At 37.9% G+C, this 20,179-nt stretch overlaps 1 protein-coding gene across 1 annotated transcript in view; it reads left to right on the plus strand.

The window, feature by feature from the left end:
• MDFIC (MyoD family inhibitor domain containing) overlaps positions 1–18,289 on the plus strand; it is a 98,452-nt gene extending 80,163 nt beyond the window's left edge. Inside the window, 1 exon segment of the mRNA XM_087874325.1 lies at positions 18,051–18,289. Within this exon segment, the coding sequence (XP_087730451.1) occupies positions 18,051–18,289 (239 nt within the window).
• The last annotated feature ends 1,890 nt before the right edge of the window (positions 18,290–20,179 follow it).

The following is a 20,179-nucleotide window of genomic DNA, read 5'->3' on the forward strand; positions in this document are numbered from 1 at the left end:
TCCAGGGTGTTTCCCAACCTATTTCTTAATGTTGATCATTTCCAACATACATTAAATTCAATCGCAATTTGTTACTTAAGTCTGTGTTTCTTATTTTATCATCCAATAGTTCATTAATCATTCACATTTAATAATATTTACCATTCTCAACTTTGTTCACCATTTAAAATTAAAACATGTTACATCAATCATATTCTCCACTTGTTCTCCCATAGTCTAATAAATTTTACAATTTAAAATTACAACATATTGCATCAGACATATTCTCCACTTATTCTCCCTTAGTCTAATAAATTTTCTTAAGTTTGTCTCATATTAATATATACTCTTATTCTTTTGTAAAAATATCGTTTTTAACCACCTTAACATCAAATTTCTATTTTAGTTACCTTCTTTTATTTTCCATCTTTATTTCTCCATAGACACTTTCTGCTTATATTTAAAACTCATTTAAACATTTAAACATTACATTTTAAGTTTATCTATTTTATTTCTTCATTTTCCTATCTGTCCGTAAGTATTCCACTTCAAAATCAGTATATCCATGTTTGAAACTCTATATATCATTTTAATTCTATTGTAAAGTCTGTTCCATGTAGAATTCATCAGTTCCTTCTTTTGTTCCTGCGCCACTTCTTTTGTCCCTGCACCAGTTAGTTTCGATTTTATTAGTTCCATTATATTTCTTCTTTCTTTATAAAACCACCCATAAGCAGAATAGGTATCTCCAAAATCCAAAAATCCAGTTATTTTCTAAGTAATCCAGGGTAAATAGCCAGTCAAAATACTTCTTTTTCAAGCAGAAGACACTTTCGCTTAGTCACAGCAATCTCCATTTTGTAGCAATTATGTAACCATCCGTTTGCCTTGCTTCATCTAACTTTTAAAGGTTTTAAGTCCTTATTTGTTGCTTTTCTCTTTTTCAAAGATCGAATCTGTTCCAATTTGAAGGAAAACTCAGTTTTCTGATTTGTTAATAGCCAATTTGTCCAAAACAATCAGTACTAAAGTCGTTATCCCCTATTGTTACTTTACAAAATCTTCAAGCCCCACAAATCTACAGCCGCTGTTTAAGGCTGGGGGTCTTATTAGTAAAAGTCCATAGTCTAACGTGGTTTCTTGCCTGGGTTGGTGTCACTCACCGGCTTCAAAGCACATCGTTCTTTCTTTCTTCTTTCCTCCTGCACAATTCTTTCCCTGTTTGTCCCAGCTTTGTGGCAGCCGCCATGGCTGCCTCCCCCTGCCGCTGACTCAGAGGGTTCCCTCCAGCCTCCGAGGAACTTGCCTGTTCCTCTTGGCCGTCCGAGGCGCCCCTCTCCTTCCCCTGTCCCTATAAGACAGGTTCGGTCCAAAGACCCATCGGCGGCGGCTCGTCAGTCAGGGTTTTCGTGGGGCTCATCAGAGCCCGCTATTTCCCTGACTGCATCGCTGGGACGCCAAACCGGACACCTTTTTTCAACTTTATTATCTGCATTGACGTACTATAGATATATTTTCATGGACCACTAAAAGGAGGAAATGGCTCACATGTTTTGCGCAAGAGTGTGATAGGCAGGTCACAAAACAGGTTTTTGAGGGGCTGCCACAAAGAAGGGGGGGGGCAATATATTTTCCAAAGAAGCAGAAGGCAAAACAAGAAGCAATAGATGGAAACTGAACAAAGAGAGAAGCAACCTAAAACTAAGGAGAAACTTCCTGACAGTGAGGACAATTAACCAGTGGAACAACTTGTCTCCAGATGTTCTGGATGCTTGATCACTAGAAGTTTTTAAGAAAAGACTGGACAGCCATTTCTCTGAAATGGTATAGGGTCCCCCCAAAGTCCCTTCTAAGTGTTATTCTGTTAATCTGATACCTTTCCCAGGCCCTCCACTCAGATTTTGGCATCCTCAGTTTTCCTGCCTGATCAGGGGGCTGGACTAGAAGACCTCCAAAGTCCCTTTCAACTCTGTTATTCCATTATTCCTGAGAAACACACACACACACACTCAATTTAAGCAAATTCCCTTGTTTTGGAGATTTTAGAATTAGAAGGTATCTTGGAGCAGTGGTGGGCTGCAAATTTTAACAACCGTGCCCTAATTCTGGGTGGGTGGGCATGCCTCTGTGGGCCTGGGCAGGGGGCATGACAGCACTCACCCTCCTGCAGTACTCTGCCAGTCAAAACAGGGCACTGGGGTTAATTACAAAATGTGGGCTTTGCTTTGTGACATCCAGACCCAGTGAGCAAGGAGCGTGAAATGTACAGAAAATGCACTTTTGTTTTGTTATAAAGAAATATCCCCAAAGTCAGATGTACACTAAATGTAGACTGACTTTTAGCTACACATCTTCCTAGCAAATAGCAAATTTTGAAGCTCCAGATAAAGAGGATTCATTTTAGGATGAGTAACCACAGTTTGCATGTTGGAGGTTCCTAAAGGAATGCTGGGAAACTCTGTTTTTTAAATAACTTTTGAGGGAGGGGTGCAGAATAGCCCTTCTCTGCCTGAGGCTGTAGAGACCTGGCACCAATCAAAACACTGTTTGTGAAGCAACTGATCAACATTGACAGGGTAAGCCACTAGTATATGAAAATAAGAGCAACTCTACTCCCTTCTAGTACTGATGATGTTACCTAGTTTGGTAATAAAACATCTACAAGAAAACTATCAAGCTCAGAGAGCACCAAGGACCCCACAGTTCAACCCTGAGCTATGAATATTATCTTCTATCGATAAAAACTTTTTGATTAGAGGGACTCAGAGCCTGCCTTATATGAAATGGCTCCCAGTGAATTTCATTCTAAATTTTAATATGATTTCTGTAAATAAGGAATGTAGAATTATAATGGCTGAGTATTTGATCCTTCATACATCAAAAAAATACAAAACTAAGGGATAAACAAATAAAAAACAGATTTGAAAAAAGAAAAGGCTCCAGAAAGAAAAAGAGTGAAAGTATAAGAAAGAAAGAGGAAAAGAAGGAAAACAAAAAAAGAACGACTTCCAAGTTTCTTTGGTACAGATATAAGTACAAAATATATCGAACTCTTACTCTAAGATTAACATTTGTCTATATTATTTCCATAATCGCATATCTAATCATCAGTGCACAGATCAACTTTTAATTTCAGTTTCTCACAAAAAGTCCAGTAATGGTTCATATTGCTTTAATCACTATTAGTTAGGGAAACCACAACTGATTTATTTAATTGCACCAAACTCTAAATTTTGGGGATTTTAATTTTCATATTGGTTTTAGCTGTTATTGTTGTTGTTTTATTTGTGTGAGCCACCCCGAGTCCTTCGGGAGAAGGGCGGCATATAAATTGTAATAATAAATAAATAAATAAATAAATAAATAAATAAATAAATAAATAAATAAATAAATAAATAAATAAATAAATAAATAAAACAGGAATGGAAAATGCTAAACTGTAGTGTAGACCTATGCTTCTTAACTTTGGCAACTTTAAGGTGCATGGACATTCCCAGAATTCCCCAGGCAGCATGAAGTTCACTCATCTTAAACTTGCCAAGACTGAAAAATGCTGATCCACAGATAAGGATTTTTCCATTCCTTTTTACTGGTTCCTATTTACTTATGAGCAATCATAATGCAAAATACGCACTTCCACATCAGTCCAAAGCAACCACCATTTCCTCACTAACCTGCTTTCCAGCTCCATTCTTCTGCTTGCAGGGCAACAAAAGAAGGCCATGTGACTACCACTTTAAAAAAACTTCAGTCAGATATTCCAACTTCTCAGGGGAAAAAGATATCGCAAAGTTGGAAGATCTGACTGAAGTTTTTTTAAAGTGGTAGTCACATGGTCTTCTTTTGTTGCTCTGCATGCCAGAGAACTGAGTTGGAAAGCAGGTTAGTGAGGGAATGGTGGTTGCTGCAGGAGTCTGCAGGAAGCTCTCCAAGCTAAAAATGGACTGCGGGCGGGGGGGGGGGGGGAGGGAGCAGCCTCCCAGCTGATCGGCTGGGCTGGTCCATTTGCAGTGACCCAGCTGACCAGCATGGCTCTCAGTCATGCCCCTGCAGTTTCCCCACCCTGAATGGCAACCCCTGGTGGGCGGGGCAGGAACAGCCAGCAATTTAACAACCAGTTCAGCTGAAGTGGTGCAAATCAGTTGAATCCAGTGGTGAAGTCTAAAAATTTTCACCACCGGTTCTATGGGCATGGCTTGGTGGGCGTGGCCATCATGACATCATTCATGTCACTCTTTCTTTCCTTCTTCTCTCTCTCTCTTTCACACACACACACTCACACTCACACACACACCTGGTCTGAGCAGGAAGGAAGAAAGTGCTCTGGGAGGGTGGGTGGCCTAGCTCGGAAGGAGCGTGTCCCCATCATGGGCTGGATTCAGGCAGCGGGACCCAAGGCGAAGGGGAAGGCAAGCGGATGGCAGTCGCCCAAAGGCCCCACAGAAGCCTAGCGTGCCAAGCCCAAAATGTGAGTGAGCCCAGCCATGCTCCCCCAAGGCTTGCTCTTTGGCCGAGCACAGCCGGTCTCCCTTCCCCACAACCAGCGTCAGCCTTACATCTGCCCCTCTCCCGCTGAGATCTGCCGATGCAGACCCCAGTGGAGCAGCAGTCTTGGCTCCAGCGGCAGTGGCAGGAGAAGGAAGAAAGCGAGCAGCCCCTCTCAGCGCCAGCGCCGCCACCCCTCTCAACCCCAGCACAACAGTTGTGTCTTCCCCAAGCCAGGGGGAAGCAATTCCCTCCCACACAAAGGCTGGATTCCCACCACAAGTGACAAGAAAAACTCCTCAGGTGGGATGGGGAGGGTTTGTCTTCCTTCCTCGTGAATTAAAAACCCACGTTAGACCTGAGGAGGAGGAAAAGGGGGGCTTGCTGCACAAAACCCCCAAAGGCTGGGCAAAGATGCAAACCTCGGGCGAGCTTGCAAAACAAACTCAATGAACCCCGCAAGGAGGAGGAGGAGAAAGTCATGATTGCCTTGCCTTCCCATTTGTTGCTCCGAGCCCTGCCCAGCCTCAAAGCTGGCAGAAGAGGAGGGCTGCTTGGTGTGATGCCTGCACTCTCCACCCCTCCCACCCCTCCCAATTGCTTCCAAAAGATGTGAGAGAGGTTTTGGGCAAAGGTAGCATCTGCTGCATCTCCCCCAAGGGTGTGGGGGTTAGGGTTAGCTGGACACTGATCTTGGAAGGCAAGTGGGCATGGGGGACTGCTGGGAAGGCAGTGTGGAAGGCAGGCAAGTATGGCAGGGCTGCGGGGAAGGAAGTAAGCTGCTAGCTCCTTCCCCGCAGCCCTGCCATGCTTGCCTTCTGCTTGCCTGCCTTCGCAAGCTGGACACTGGGACACAAGGAAGACAGTGTGGAAGGCAGGGAAGCATGGCAGGACTGCAGGCTGCGGACCAGCTCGGGGCCTGGCCAGCCAGCGATTGTTACTGGTTCGGCGAATCAGCCCCAATCTCCGCTACCAGTTCTCCCGAACCAGTCTGACCCGGTACCATTTCACCCCTGTTTGAATCCCACCACTGCACACACATACCTCTACTATGTATTGAGAACCAATTTGGTTAAGGCATTAGGCTACAAAACAGAAGCCATGAATTCTAGTTCTTCCTTAGGCACAAAGCTGGGCTGGGTAAATTACCCAGCTTAAGTAATTTTGGCTGATCTCTCGCAGTCCTAGGAAGCAGGCCAAAACCACTCCTGAAATATAGTCAAGAACACTGTAGGGACTAATCTAGGCAGTTGCTAGGAGTTAATACTGACCTTAAGGCACAAAATAAATAAATAAAAATTTGTACTGTATACTATAGAATCATGTTATATAGATATATTTAAATTGGCTACCTTACAATCAGTTGGTTAAATCTTGATACACAGAACAAGATTTTATGGAATTTTATGGAATTATTCCATGAGGGAAGAGTTTGTCCTTTAAAATATTAGGAAAAACTAACCTAAGAAAGAGTAGAATAAATATTATACAAATTATAAATGTGACGCAAATGATTTTCAAAACATTATCAATCAACAGTGATAAATCACAGAGAATGTTTCAAGGTATTAAAAAACAAAGATAAATATAAAAATACAATTTTATATGCATGATCACCAAATGTATGTAGCATCTTGTTTGTTTAGAAATTGATGTTTTCAGCTAGACATCCTGTCAAGAGGAACTCTTGTTTGCTTGCAAGAATTATGTCATCTCACATCTCCTGTCACCTTTCTGATCCTTCAGGTTCTGTATGTAGTTTGTATGATATGCCAATGTCTGAAGCTCTTGCTTTCAGCCTCTGCAAATTTGTACTTTTCTTCTCTCTTTTACATACTCTGGTGCTTCCCACCATTCACTGAAGTAATTTAAATGTCACTTTTCTGCTTCTCTCACAGTATTCTCACAGTCTCACATCAGGTTTGTATCACTGTACCTCCTGATGCTATAGTGCAATAATCATGTCTGATTTAAATTGAAAAATATAGTGTACAATGTATTTTCTAAAACAAAAAGTATATGTCATTGACTTCTTGTATTGCTTAGAGATGGCAATCCCTGTATTCCCAATTGTCATCGTTAACTGAATCCCAGGAATTCAGTTGCAGGAAATTGCAAGTCCCAGGCCTCTAGGTAAGTAAGTGACTACTGCTGGTGGGGGAGGGCATGAAGGGGCATGGAGGAAGTCAGGGAGGGTGCACAAGAATTTCTATACAGATAGAGGAATGAGTGGGAGAGTATACAGAGCTTTGCATTAGGATCGTTGTGGGTTGGGCGAAAGTTGTAGTGCAGATGTTGGAGAGGATGCACAAGAGGCACAGTGTGAGTCAGGGAGGGTTCACAAGTAACATGAATCATAGAGGGTGTATAAGGGTCAGGGAAATTGTAAAAAGGTGCTGTGCAGGTCAAGGAGAGTGCATGGTCCTGTGCAAGTGGGTGGCATAATGTGAACACAGAGGGTCTGGGGAATGGTGCATAGGTTGGGGAGACTTATCCCAGTGGCATTCAACCTTCTCTGCTAGCTTCCCCATTGACATTCTGGAGAAGCTAGCTGGGAAATTTGCAAAAGGCAACTATGTGATTGCAGGGCACTTGGCAACTGGTTGTAAGTGCTGGGATGGCCAGAACTCTAAAGACCCATCATTTTATCCAACACCATTGTAACTATAGTCACTGACTGAATGGTCATAGATTGAGGATGGCATATCCAAGAACCTTTTAAAAAGCTATAATAGGTACCTTAAATTATACCAATCAGCAGGCAATATGTAAGGCAAGCAACGATTCTCATCCACTCTCCAGTCATCAGCTCTCCCTCAGATTGGCACTTCCACCTCTGGAAATTGATTATTTACTCAGATGCTTGTTAAGTCTACAGGTTTCCACTTTACTTAGAATGTGGCAATCTCTCTCTGTTACATGGAGCTCAGTTGAATTTATCAGAGAATAAATACTATGTCTCTGATGTTTCCATTTATCTCTGTGGTCCCTTTCCAATTCCACAATTAAACAATTTTATGACTGTGTATATAATTTGTTTTTTTTTTATTGAAAAGTTTTAAAATGTTTTACAAACAAATTCCCCCCCTTCTCCCACCCCTTCCCCTCTCCCTCCCCCCCCCCGACTTCCCAGAGCAAAATACAGGGTATTGCATTTAACAAACATAATCTAACATAAGCAAACTAACTATAAACTCTTAACTTCCCCTTACTCTTTAACTCCGCCATAGATACTAAGATATCAAAGTAGAGGGGGGGTGGGAAAGGAAATCATCTGAATCTTTCATTCATAAGCTATTTGCAACTTTTTAGTCCCATATTTGTTTTGTATATAGTTAATCCATCTTCTCCATTCCAGTACATATCTTTCATTCGAACGGTCCTTCAAATATGCAGAAATTTTAGCCATCTGCACCAGATTGGCTACTTTTAATGTCTATTCTTCAATAGTAGGTATTTCTTCCTTCTTCCAGTATTGCACCACCAAAAGTCTGGCTGCCGTTATTAAATTCAAAATCAAATTAGTCTCTATAACTGTACATCCTTCAATTATACCCAGTAAAAACAACTGTGGAGTAAATTTTATCTTCCTTTTAAGAATATTTTGTATAATCCACCATATCTTAATCCAAAATACCTTAATTTTCTTACATGTCCACCATACATGAAAATACATTGCATCATCACATTTACATCTCCAACATGTAGGTTGTAAATTCGGGTACATACAGGCTAACTTTTGGGGATCTAAGTGCCATCTATAAAACATTTTATAAAAATTTTCTCTTAAATTTTGGGCTTGAGTAAACTTCACATTTCTAACCCATATTTTCTCCCATACATCCATAGATATTGATTCCCCAAAGTTTTGTGCCCATTTTATCATACAATCCTTCACTAACTCAGTTTTTGAATCTATTTCTATCAGTGCATTATACAACCTTTTAATATGCATTGGGCTTTGATCTCTGATTTGTTTTATTAAATTTTCTTCATTTTGCACAATACCAATTTTCTGATCTTCTTTCCACCTAGTATACAATTGCCCATATTAAAACCAGGTTTGAATTTTCCTTTCTTCCTTTAATACCTCTAAAGATTTTAATTGCAATATATCTCTTTCCAAAATAAGAAGCTCTTTATAGGTAGTCACATCTTGTTTCTGCTCCACACTTATATTTTCTATCATATGTCTAGGTATTGTCCAAACAGGTAATTTGTTATTTAATTTATATTGATACTTTTTCCATACGCGTAACAATGCATTTCTTAATATATGACTTTTAAAATTCTTATCCACCTTTTTATCATATAGTAAATATGCATGCCATCCATATAACAAATCATACCCTTCAATATTCAATATTCTCTCTTCTGTTAAATTAATCCAATCACTAATTGCTGAGAGCACAGCTGCCTCATAATACAATCTTAAATTAGGCATTTTGAGACCTCCTCTTTCACGTATATCTTGCATTATTTTCCGTTTTATCCTTGGTCTCTTTCCTGCCCACATAAAATTGGTAATACCCTTCTGCCATTCGTTCAAATCTCCATCTTTTTTCAGTATTGGTATCATTTGGAAAAGAAATAAAAATTTTGGCAAAATATTCATCTTTACTGCAGCTATCCTTCCCAGCAATGATAATTGCAATTTTTTCCAACCTTCCATCTCTTTCTAGATTTTTTGCCACAGTACTTCATAATTATACTTGTATAATTTCGTATTTGATGTTGTAATATAAACCCCTAAATATTTAACCTTCTTAACTGATTCAAATCCTGTTATTCTTTCAATTTCTTCTTTTTGACTTGCAACCATATTTTTAATTATTATCTTCGTTTTCCCTGCATTAATTTTAAATCCAGAAACTTGTCCATATTGGTTAATTATATCCATTAAACCTATAACCGAATTTATTGGTTGGGTCAGAGTCACAACCAGGTCGTCTGCGAATGCTTGTACCCTGTAATCCTCATTCCTAATTTTAATTCCCCTTATTTTATCTGAACCACGTATTTTATTCAACAAAATTTCCAAAGTCAAAATAAACAATAATGGAGATAAAGGACATCTTTGTCTTGTTCCCTTTTCTATATTAAAGGTTTCTGTTAAACTATCATTAATTATTACTTGTGCTGTTTGTTGCTGATATATTGCCTTAATAGATTGTATAAAGTACTCTCCAAATTGCATCTTTTCAATTATTTTCAATAAAAAATTCCAGTTCAATTGATCAAACGCTTTTTCCGCATCTAAAAATATGAGCACCACAGGGACCTGGTTGTTTTTCCCAAATACTCCAATATATTAACTATTTGTCTTACATTACTCTTCATATATCGCCTATTAATAAAACCGGTTTGGTCATTGTGAATCATTTGTTGCATAACTGGCATCAACCTATTTGCCAATATTTTAGTAAAGATCTTGTAATCTGTATTTAACAATGAAATAGGCCTATAGTTTTTTGGCTGAGTATGATCTTGGTCTTCCTTTGGAATCAGGGAAATAAATGCTGTTCTCCAGGAAGGAGGCACTTGTCCTCCAGTTTGTATTTTATTAAATAATTCTTTAAGTGGTTGCACCATTTCTGCCTGCAAATTTTTATAATAAACTGCTGTCAACCCATCTGTCCCGGGTGCTTTTCCCACCTTCAATTGTTTAATTGCTAAAATAATTTCCTCCACAGTTATCAATTGATTCAATCCTTCCCTTTGTTCTTCTGAAATTATGGAGATATTCCCCCTCTGCATATATTTATCTATATCTATACCTTGAATCTTATCACTAGTATACAACTTGGTATAAAATTCTGAAAATGCTTTTTTAATCATATTTTGCTGGTACACCTCTTTACCCTTATATTCTATTTTCTCTATAGTACGTAGCTTTTGTTTTTTTCCTAAGCAAATATGCCAACCATCTGCCTGGTTTATTCGCATTACAAAAGGAGTTATGTTTGGCATATTGCAAATTAGTTGCTACCTGATCTGCCATCAACATATTAAATTGCCGGTGAAACAAAGTTGATATTGTATATGATAACAGCAGCGAGATTACTGATAGGTCAATATTGGAAAAATGAAGCCATGCCCACTATCGAGGAATGGACTTTGAAGATGGCCAGCTTTGCAGAGATGGCGAAGATTTCAGCATATCTAAAAGATCGCTCACAAGAGACTTATGAATGGGAGTGGAAAAAGTGGATAGATTATGTGCAGAACAAATATCAAACTAGGAAGTATCAAATAGCTTTTAACTGAGAGTATTATATAAAGATAGAAATATTTGAATTTTGTGAAGTTGAAAAAATATATTGGGGATGGAGGGGTTCAAGTTTTATAAAAAGGGGTTTTTGATTTGGATTATATTCTGTGGAAGTCCGGGGGGAGGGGTGGGTTAGGGGGGGTTGGGGTGGTTAGGGAGGGAGGGATGGGGGGGGGGAAATGGGGAGAAAATGTAATTGTAAAACTTTTTCAATAAAAAAAAAACATATTAAATTGCCCTCACAATAAATTAATTGCTTCTTTTGTTTTCTTATCAGTTGGGCTTAAAATTAATACTTGCTCTTTATTTTTTATTTCTTCTTCTAACTCCTTCCGTTTCCTTTCTCGTTTACGTCTATGTTTATTATTCAAATAAATTAAAATACCTCTCATATATGCCTTACTTGCATCCCAAACCATCTCCATAGGTGTACCTTTATGCAAATTCATAACAAAAAATTCTTTCATAAATTGTTTACATTCTTTCACATTTTCCTCATATCTAAACAAATTTTCATTCAGCCTCCAGGACTTCCTGGGTGCCTTCTCATATTCTAATTCCATCCAAACCGGACTATGATCTGTTAATGTTCTTGGACATATCTTCGTTTTCTTCACCCTAGAAAGGAATTCATTGGAAATTAATATAAAATCAATCCTGGAAAATGACTGATGCCTGTCAGAGAAAAAAGTAAAATCTTTCTCTTCTCCATTCCTCTCATGCCAAATATCTCTCAGCTCCATATCCTCCATCATATAAAAAAAAAGATTTAGGCAATCTAGCACGTGTTTGAATATTTTGTAGAGATCTTTTTTTATCCTTTTTAATATCCAAAACTCCATTCCAGTCTCCCATCATTATATGTGTTTTATAATTCCACTGTATTAATTTAGCATGTAAAGTCTTATAAAAACTTTCTTGTTGCTGATTTGGTGCATATAGTCCAATCAATAATGTTTTTCCCCCTTCTATTAAGATTTCAATTGCAATATATCTTCCTTGTGGATCTGCTTCAATTAATTTAGCAATTAAGTCTTTTTTTTAGGCATATAACTATACCATTTTTCTTCTCCGTTGCAGATGCTATAAAATGTGTCCCCAATCTTGCATTTGTTAAATATTTTTGATCTTGCATTCTAATATGTGTCTCTTGTAGGCATATAATATCATTTTTGTACTGCTTCAGATAATGAAATATTTTCCTCCTCTTTTGCAGTGAATTTAATCCATTGACATTCCAAGTTAGAAATTTACTTGCCATTTTTGGCACTTTGAAGCTTTTCAAGCATCAGCTGAAGGTCATCTTTCACTTTGATCTTTGGCCTAGCTCCTCCCACTGCTTCTGATTTTGTGGTTTCTTGTGCTTTGATCAGAGCTTGCTGCACCTTTAATTCCTCTTGGCGTTTCTTTGCTGCTCGAGTCTGCCTTTGATCCCTCGGCTCCTCTATTTTGCCAAATAACTCCATATCTTGGGCAGAGCTCGTAAGTTGTAATGAATCTTCTTCAACAATCAAAACCCCTCCTTGAGCCTCTGCCAAACCTGGGTAATTTCTTTCACTCCCATTCTTGTTTCCTCTATTTCCTTTCTTCTTCTGGTTTCTGGGGAAGAGGAACCTCCAGCCTTCAATACATTAAAGTAGAAATCCCTTGCTTTCCATAATGTATTAAGACAAAATCTCTGTCCTGAATAATCCACCACCAATCCAGTTTGAATCTCCCATCTATACTGTATCTGACGTTTTCTGAGTTCATCCACCACAAAAGCATAGTCCTTCCTTGCTCTCAACATTTTGGGAGGAATTTCTTTTAGTGTTAGAACTTCCTGCCCTGCCACTTGAAGTTTATTTTTGTAGGAAGCCTGCAATATCGTATTTCTTAGCCTTCTTGTTGTAAAGTAAATTACAATATCTCTTGGTAAATTTCTCTGCCTGGCCACCATGAATTAATGCGATAAATTTTATCCATTTGCCAATCCAGATCCTCCTTTCTTTCTTGAATTATCTGTGCAAAGGCTTCTGCAAAGATCTCTCTCAAATTCTCTTGGGTATTTTCTTTCAGGCCTCTTACTCTTATAGCAAATTCCATCGATCTGTATTGCATCATCATCACCTCTAAATCTGCTTTTTCTATCTGAGTCTGAACTTCTCCCATTTTATTCTCCAAATTCACATTTGATTGATTAACTTCCTCTAGTCTTTCATCTAACCCTTCAATATGATTTGCCAGACCTTTAAATGCAAAAATAATGTCTTCTCTAATTGCCTTATTGCGAGCTTGAATTTCATCCTTGATTTCTGTAACTTCTAGAGTTACTTCATCCATTTTATCAGTCACCACTTTTATTTTTTCATCAAGAACAGAAGTAAATTTTTCTTCTAAAGAGAAGGCTTGCAGCTTTAAGGCTTGCTGCAAGGCTTCCAGGGTTAAAACTTGTGGTTCTGCTGGAGCTGTCAAAGATTGCGGTTTGGGTGGTGGAATAGGGGAGCTCACAGTAATTTTAGCCCCAGCAATCTTTATTTGCTTAGAAGCCATTTTCAAATTTTCAGTTCCAAATTAAAACTTTTACAGCAACCACTTCCAGAAGTTAACTCAATTTCCAATTAATTTCAGTCCTCAGTAAATTTAAATTTCTCTACAGTCCAATTTAATTCTTCTTTCTTTTGAGACCAGTCTCGTTTATTAGCAGCAGAAACTGTCAGTGCAGATGAGTACTTTGACGTTAACTTTCGCTACCACACCCAATTAAGGCTCGGTGCCATTTCCTTTCACTTTCTTCCCACAGCAATCTAGAAGGAAGTATTCAATACACAGGAGTTAAAGTTTAATACTTGCAATTGGAGTTCCTCCTGTCTTTGCTCTGCCTGCTTTGTATCCAAAATAGTGTTAAAATGTTGCAGGGATGGTGGCGGCGTCTTGTTCTGCTAAATGCAGAAGCGTCCCAGGTCCGGAGCTTGTGTCAGGCTTCTAGGGAGCTCTCACCCTTCGTGCCCCAGAATTGTTCCTGGGACTCTTGGGGAGCTCAACCCAAGCCTGGCTGCTCTCTTTCCCCTCTTTTCCTGAGGGGAAAACTTTCTAACTGCTAAACAGCTGTTTTTTGCTGTTTTAGCGGCTTTAACAGATCGCGGGGCTAGCGCCCCGAGAGGAGCTGCTCTCGACGACGCGTTGCCACTGGAAGTCCCTATAATTTGTTGATATGAAGGTTGGAGGCCAAGCATCTCTTTCAGAAAGCTTCAATTCCTGCATTGTGTCAACCTCAAAGCCTATGAGGCAAAGTTTACCAAGGTAATAAGACATCATCAGAATTTCAATTCTTGAGGACTTCCGGTTTGGCATCACGGCAAGACAGTTGGGGAAATAGTGGGCTCTGATGAGCTCTGCGAAAACCCCGGCTGCTGAACTGCCGCCGATGGGTCTTCAGACCGGAACCATCCTGCAGGGATGAGGGAAAAGGAGGGGCACCTCGGACAACCAAGAGGAACAGGCAAGTTCCTCGGAGGTCAGAAGGAACCCTCTGTGAGTCGGCGGCGGGGGGCAGCAGCCATGGCAGTTACCACGAAGCTGGGACAACCAGGCAAGAAATGTGCTAGAGGAAAGTGGATAGAAATGGAGCTCTTTGAGACTGGGTGAGTGACAACCAACCCAAGCTAGAACAATGCCCAGAACAAAATTAACATCTATGAGACCTCTAGCTATAAAATAGCAGCTGAATAACAAAGGGGCTGAAAGTTTAAAATGTTACCTTAAAGAAACAAAGACCCAATAAACAACTAAGTTTTGAATAGAACTAAAGGAATTAAATATCAAGATATGGGACAAAGACTGGATATTTTAAAATTTGAATTGGATTTTTTTTTAAAAAAAAAGAAGATTGGATACTTTTAAAATTAAAAAAAGAAGAAATAAATTGGTTTGTTACATAATAGCACAAAATGGGTACTTGCATGACTAATGGAAAATGTGGATTGTAGAGGGACACCATCTGGTTCAAAAAGGAACTTTGTAACTCTTTTCTGCTATGGGAAATTTTGAGTTCTACAGATAAAAGTCTTGGGATCTTGCTGAGGAGGGGTTTTTTCCCTGTCTGCAGGCAGCTTGACTTTTGTGAAAAGAAAAGGAAATTATAATGGAACTCCTATAGTTGAAACAATAATAACTTAAAAAATTGGTGCAGGAATAAAAGAAGGACTAAGCGCAGGCCCAACAGAAGATTTGATATATTATATCTGGAATAAAAATAACAAAAAGATATAATATGACTTATGGAGGACAAAATTGAAAACTTTGAAAATGGAAAGAAATATATGTTTGCAGGTGAGGAGATGAAGAAATAAGATAAACACGACTGGAAAAAGAAAAAGAAGATTGAAACAATGTGATTAAAAATAAAACAATGTACAGGTGGATTGTAGTAATAAAAAGAAGGTTTTTACAGAAATTAAGAATGTTAAAAGGAAATTATAAACATATCTAAAGGTATGTTTGAAGTAAGAATTATGTGTTAATGTTAAATTGGTTTGAAAAAGGATAACAATAAATATGGTTAATTTAAAATGTTAAAAGGAATTTATAATTTAAGGTATATTTTAAGCAAGAACCATGTCTCAATGTTAAATTGTTATGAAAAAGAATAAGGATAAATATGATTAACTGAAAATAAGCAATGTATAGATGGATGGAAACAACAAAGAAAGGATTAAGTAGGGATAGTTAAACCAACTATGATTATGCTGTGTTTAACAGCCAAAAAATAAAAATAGATATACTGTGTAACAGCCAGAAAATAAGCCATTGTATCTTCTTGAGCTTTGTCATGACACTTATTTATTCAGAAAAGATTTTGATTCATGGATAATCTATAAATAGACATGAACAATAAAAATGGTGAAATAGATAAACTGTTTAGAATTATTTTTTAAATGACATTGATTGATAATAAGATTGTGTTAACAAAATGATACAAAAATGTTATGGCATACACTGCCACCTGTTTAGATTATTATTATTTTTTATTTTAGTTTTGCAAAAATAAATGAAGAATGTACAGGTAGTTGTTACACAATGTTGGTAATCAGGATCAGCAACTTTGTTGCTAAATTATTTTGGTGAATTCTTCTCCTTTTTTTTCTAAGTAGGTTTTTAGAAAATAAAAACTACAAGTGGTCTTCAACTTATGCCCACAGTTGAGCCCAACATTTGTATTACTAAGCAAGATAATTTTAAGTGAATTTTGCCCCGTTTTATTACCTTTTTTGCCACAGTTGTTAAGTGAATCACTGCAGTTGTTAAGTTAATAACACAGTTGTTAAGTGAATCTGGCTTCCCCATTGAATTTGCTTGTCAAAAAAAATCACAAAAGGTGATTACATGACCTGGGACATTGCAACTGTCATCAATATATGCCAGTTACCAAGCAGCCAAATTTTGATCATGGTCATGATTTGATCATGATCAAATTTTTACTATGGGTATGCTGCAACAGTCATAAGTGTGAAAAACAGGCATAACTCACTTTTTCCAGTGCCATTGTAACTTTGAATGATCATTAAACAAATGGTTGTAAGTCGAGGACTACCCATGTTTTGGTATTATTTTTGTTCACAATAATCGTTCTGCACCTGAGCTAATGTGTTAGTGGGTCCCTGCTGTGCATGTATTTTATTGTAATGGCTGTTTTTGTTGGTATTTTTAGTTCTGTTATGTTACTAATTGTTTTAAATTTTATTCTGGATGTTGTATGCTACAGAGTTTTGGAATGTAGTGGCTTTAACAAATTAAAATACTAAGATGATGATAATGATGATATAATTATTTGTTGTTTTATTTTCACAATCATTGCTCTGCATGTAATGTCATTGCCATTAATTGCATGGCCGTTTCATTTTGTTTACTGGTAGTTATAATTTGTTGTAATTTGGAAACTTTTCTTTCTTTTCTTCCTTTATTTGGTGTTCATTGTCAAGATAGAGAAAAAAAGTTAAGCTAATCTTGAATTATCAATACTGAGACATCTATTTCTTCTTAACTCTTCTTCGTTTACATTATTTTAAAAAAACCATAAGAGGAAATTGTTAGTTTTATTCCATGACAATCTCCATGACAACAGTCTAATTAATCCCCATCAATCTGGCTTTGGTTCTCTTCACTGAACTTGTACTCCCCAGCTTCATTTCATGTGTCATATCTGCTAAGCACTGGATGAAGGTCACTTGTAGGTATGGTTATTCTTCATGAAAAACATCATTTAATGTATGTAAGCATTCTTCTTACTAGCTGGTTCTTCTTTCCTTTTTTTGTTACCAGTGAATATTTTCTATTCATCGTGTTTATGTATTACTGTCCATTATTTATAGAAATGAGCTAACAGATAAACTAACAAATTAAACAAAAATGCTTATGTAACACCAGTGGCTAATTTCTTTTGATTGTGGATGAATCAAACATGCATCTCTCCCAACATTGTTTGCATTAAAAATAGTCTTTGACTTACGACCACAATTGAGCCCAACATTTCTGTTGCTAAGCGAGACAGTTGTTAAGCAAACTTTGTCCCATTTTACAACCTTTCTTGCCACAATTGTAAAGTGAATCACTACAGTTGTTAAGTTAGTAGCCTGGCTATTAAGTGAATTTGGCTTTCCCATTGACTTTGTTTGTCCGAAGGTCACAAAAGGGAATCACATGACCCAGGACATTGCAACTGTCATAAATATGAGTTAGTTGCCAAGCATCTGAATTTTGATCACATGACCATGGGGATCCTGCAATGGTCATAAGTGTGAAAAACGGTCATAAGTTATTTTTTTCAGTGCCATTTTAACTTCGAAGGGTCTAAATGAAATATTGTAAGCAAGGACTATCTGTACCTGGTTCATTTATAAGTGACAGACTGAATAATCTCTTTGGAAAATTTTGTTTTCATTTTTCAACCCAATTTATTTTTATATTTTATAGCTAGCATTTCTTTATTAGTGTTAGGATATGGTGTAAACCTAACAAGTTGTCCAGGCAATATATGTGTGCTACAACTTTACATGTATTCTGTAACTTTAAGATGTAATGTTGAGTAATTGTACTGATGAGTCATTGCACTGCTGACTTCATTTATCTTAAGTGGATAATTACTAGACTATTGAAAGGAAGGTGAGCTGGCATGCAAAAGTGCTTCTCATATTATGCATGCATATAATGTAATGTGGAAAAAAAGAAAATGGTTCTGTTTACTCTTAAGGTGTTTTGTTTTCTCCAGAATGGTCATTCAGAATGTAGTAGGAAATTTCTTCTTTTTATTCCTTCCCTCCCTGTCTACTTTCTCAAGATTGCTTTGTACACTGTATTTTGGCCTTGTTCTGTGAATTCGTCACCCTCTGTGGCCTCATCCTGGAGCAAACCTCATGTAGAATCTGCCCATGGGTGGCCTGCTGCTGTGGGGAAGAAATGGGAGATGACTGCAACTGCCCATGTGACATGGACTGTGGCATTATGGATGCCTGTTGTTAATCAGCAGACTGTTTAGAAACCTGTATGGAATGTTGTGGGATTTGTTTCCTATCATAAGTTTTTGTTTATTCTGGTTTTTGTTGTTGTTGAGTTTTTAAAAACGAAAGAGGGCTGTTCTCTGCATCTCTCTATTTCTAAGAAAGTCTTTCAAAAGACACTATTAAATGTCCTTGCAGCAACCTACTACACACTATTAATCTCAGTGAAAAATTGAAGAGAATTTTTGAATAGTAGGCCATAAAGAATAAATGCAGGACAAATCGCTAGAGATGTGCTATGTTCCTTCTTGTTTCAAATGCTCTACTATCATCCCAGTGCCAAAGAAGCCCACCATCAAGGAACTGAACAACTACAGACCAGTTGCTCTAACATCTGTAGTTATGAAAACCTTTGAAAGGCTAGTGCTGTCTCACTTGAAAACCATCACGGATCCGCTGTTGGACCCCATGCAACTTGCATACTGAGCAAATAGATCAACAGATGATGCTGTTAATATGGCTCTGCACTACATCCTACAACATCTTGAATCTCCAAAGACCTAGGCAAGGATCCTCTTTGTAGACTTTAGTTCAGCATTCAACACCATCATTCCAGACATTCTTCTAACTAAGCTAAACCAGCTAGCAGTACCTGAACACACTTGTAAATGGATCATAAGCTTCCTAACAGACAGGAAGCAGCAGGTGAAGCTAAGCAGAATCACATCAGATACCTGTACAATTAGCACAGGGGCCCCACAAGGCTGTGTGCTCTCTCCACTTCTCTTCTCTCTATATACCAATGACTGCATCTCAAACGATCCATCTGTTAAACTACTGAAGTTTGCAGATGATACAACATTGATTGCTCTTATTCGAGACAATGATGAATCTGCATACAGATGGGAGGTTGAACAACTAGCCTTGTGGTGCGACCAGAACAATCTGGAACTGAATACACTCAAAACTGTAGAAATGATGGTGGACTTTAGGAGAAATCCTCCCATATTACCACCTCTTACAATACTAGACAACACAGTAGAGACCTTCAAATTTCTAGGTTCTACCATATCTCACGACCTAAAATGGATACCCAACACCAAAAATGTCATCAAAAAAGCTCAACAAAGAATGTTCTTTCTGCGCCAACTCAGAAAGCTCAAACTGCCCAAGGAGCTGTTGATAAAAATTCTACAGAGGAATTATTGAGTCTGTCATCTGCACCTCTATTACTGTCTGGTTTGGTTCTGCAACCCAACAAGACAGACACAGACTTCAGAGGATAATTAGAACTGCAGAAAAAACAATTGCTACCAACCTGCCTTCTATTGAAGACCTGTATACTGCAGGAGTCAAAAAGAGGGCTGTGAAATATTTACAGACCCCTCGCATCCTGGACATAAATTGTTTCAACTCCTACCCTCAGAACGATGCTATAGAGCACTGCACACCAGAACAACTAGACACAAGAACAGTTTTTTCCCGAACGCCATCACTCTGCTAAACAAATCATTCCCTCAACATTGTCAAACTAGTTACTAAGTCTGCATTACTATTAATCTTTTCACCTTTCCTATCACCCATCTCCCACTTATGGCTGTATGACTGTAACCTTGTTGCTGGTATCCTTAAGATTTATATTGACTGTTTCCCTATGACTATCATTAAGTGTTGTACCTTATGATTCTTAACGAATCTATCTTTTCTTTTATGTACACCAAGAGCATATGCACCAAGACAAATTCCTTGTGTGTCCAATCACACTTGGCTAATAAAGAATTCTATTCTATTCTATTCTATTCTATTCTATTCTATTCTATTCTATTCTATTCACACAAATGAAACAATTTGATGGCTGTATCTGGAAAAAGAAAGAAGGGATAACTTCTTTGAATTTTTGTTATTTGATCTTTCTTTTTATAGCTGGACAATCAAACAAGAAAATTTATTTTAATGATTCTTGTTTAGA

Source organism: Pantherophis guttatus, chromosome 7 (genome assembly GCF_059756535.1).
Source record: "Pantherophis guttatus breed Tessera chromosome 7, ASM5975653v1, whole genome shotgun sequence".
Lineage (NCBI taxonomy): Eukaryota > Metazoa > Chordata > Lepidosauria > Squamata > Colubridae > Pantherophis > Pantherophis guttatus.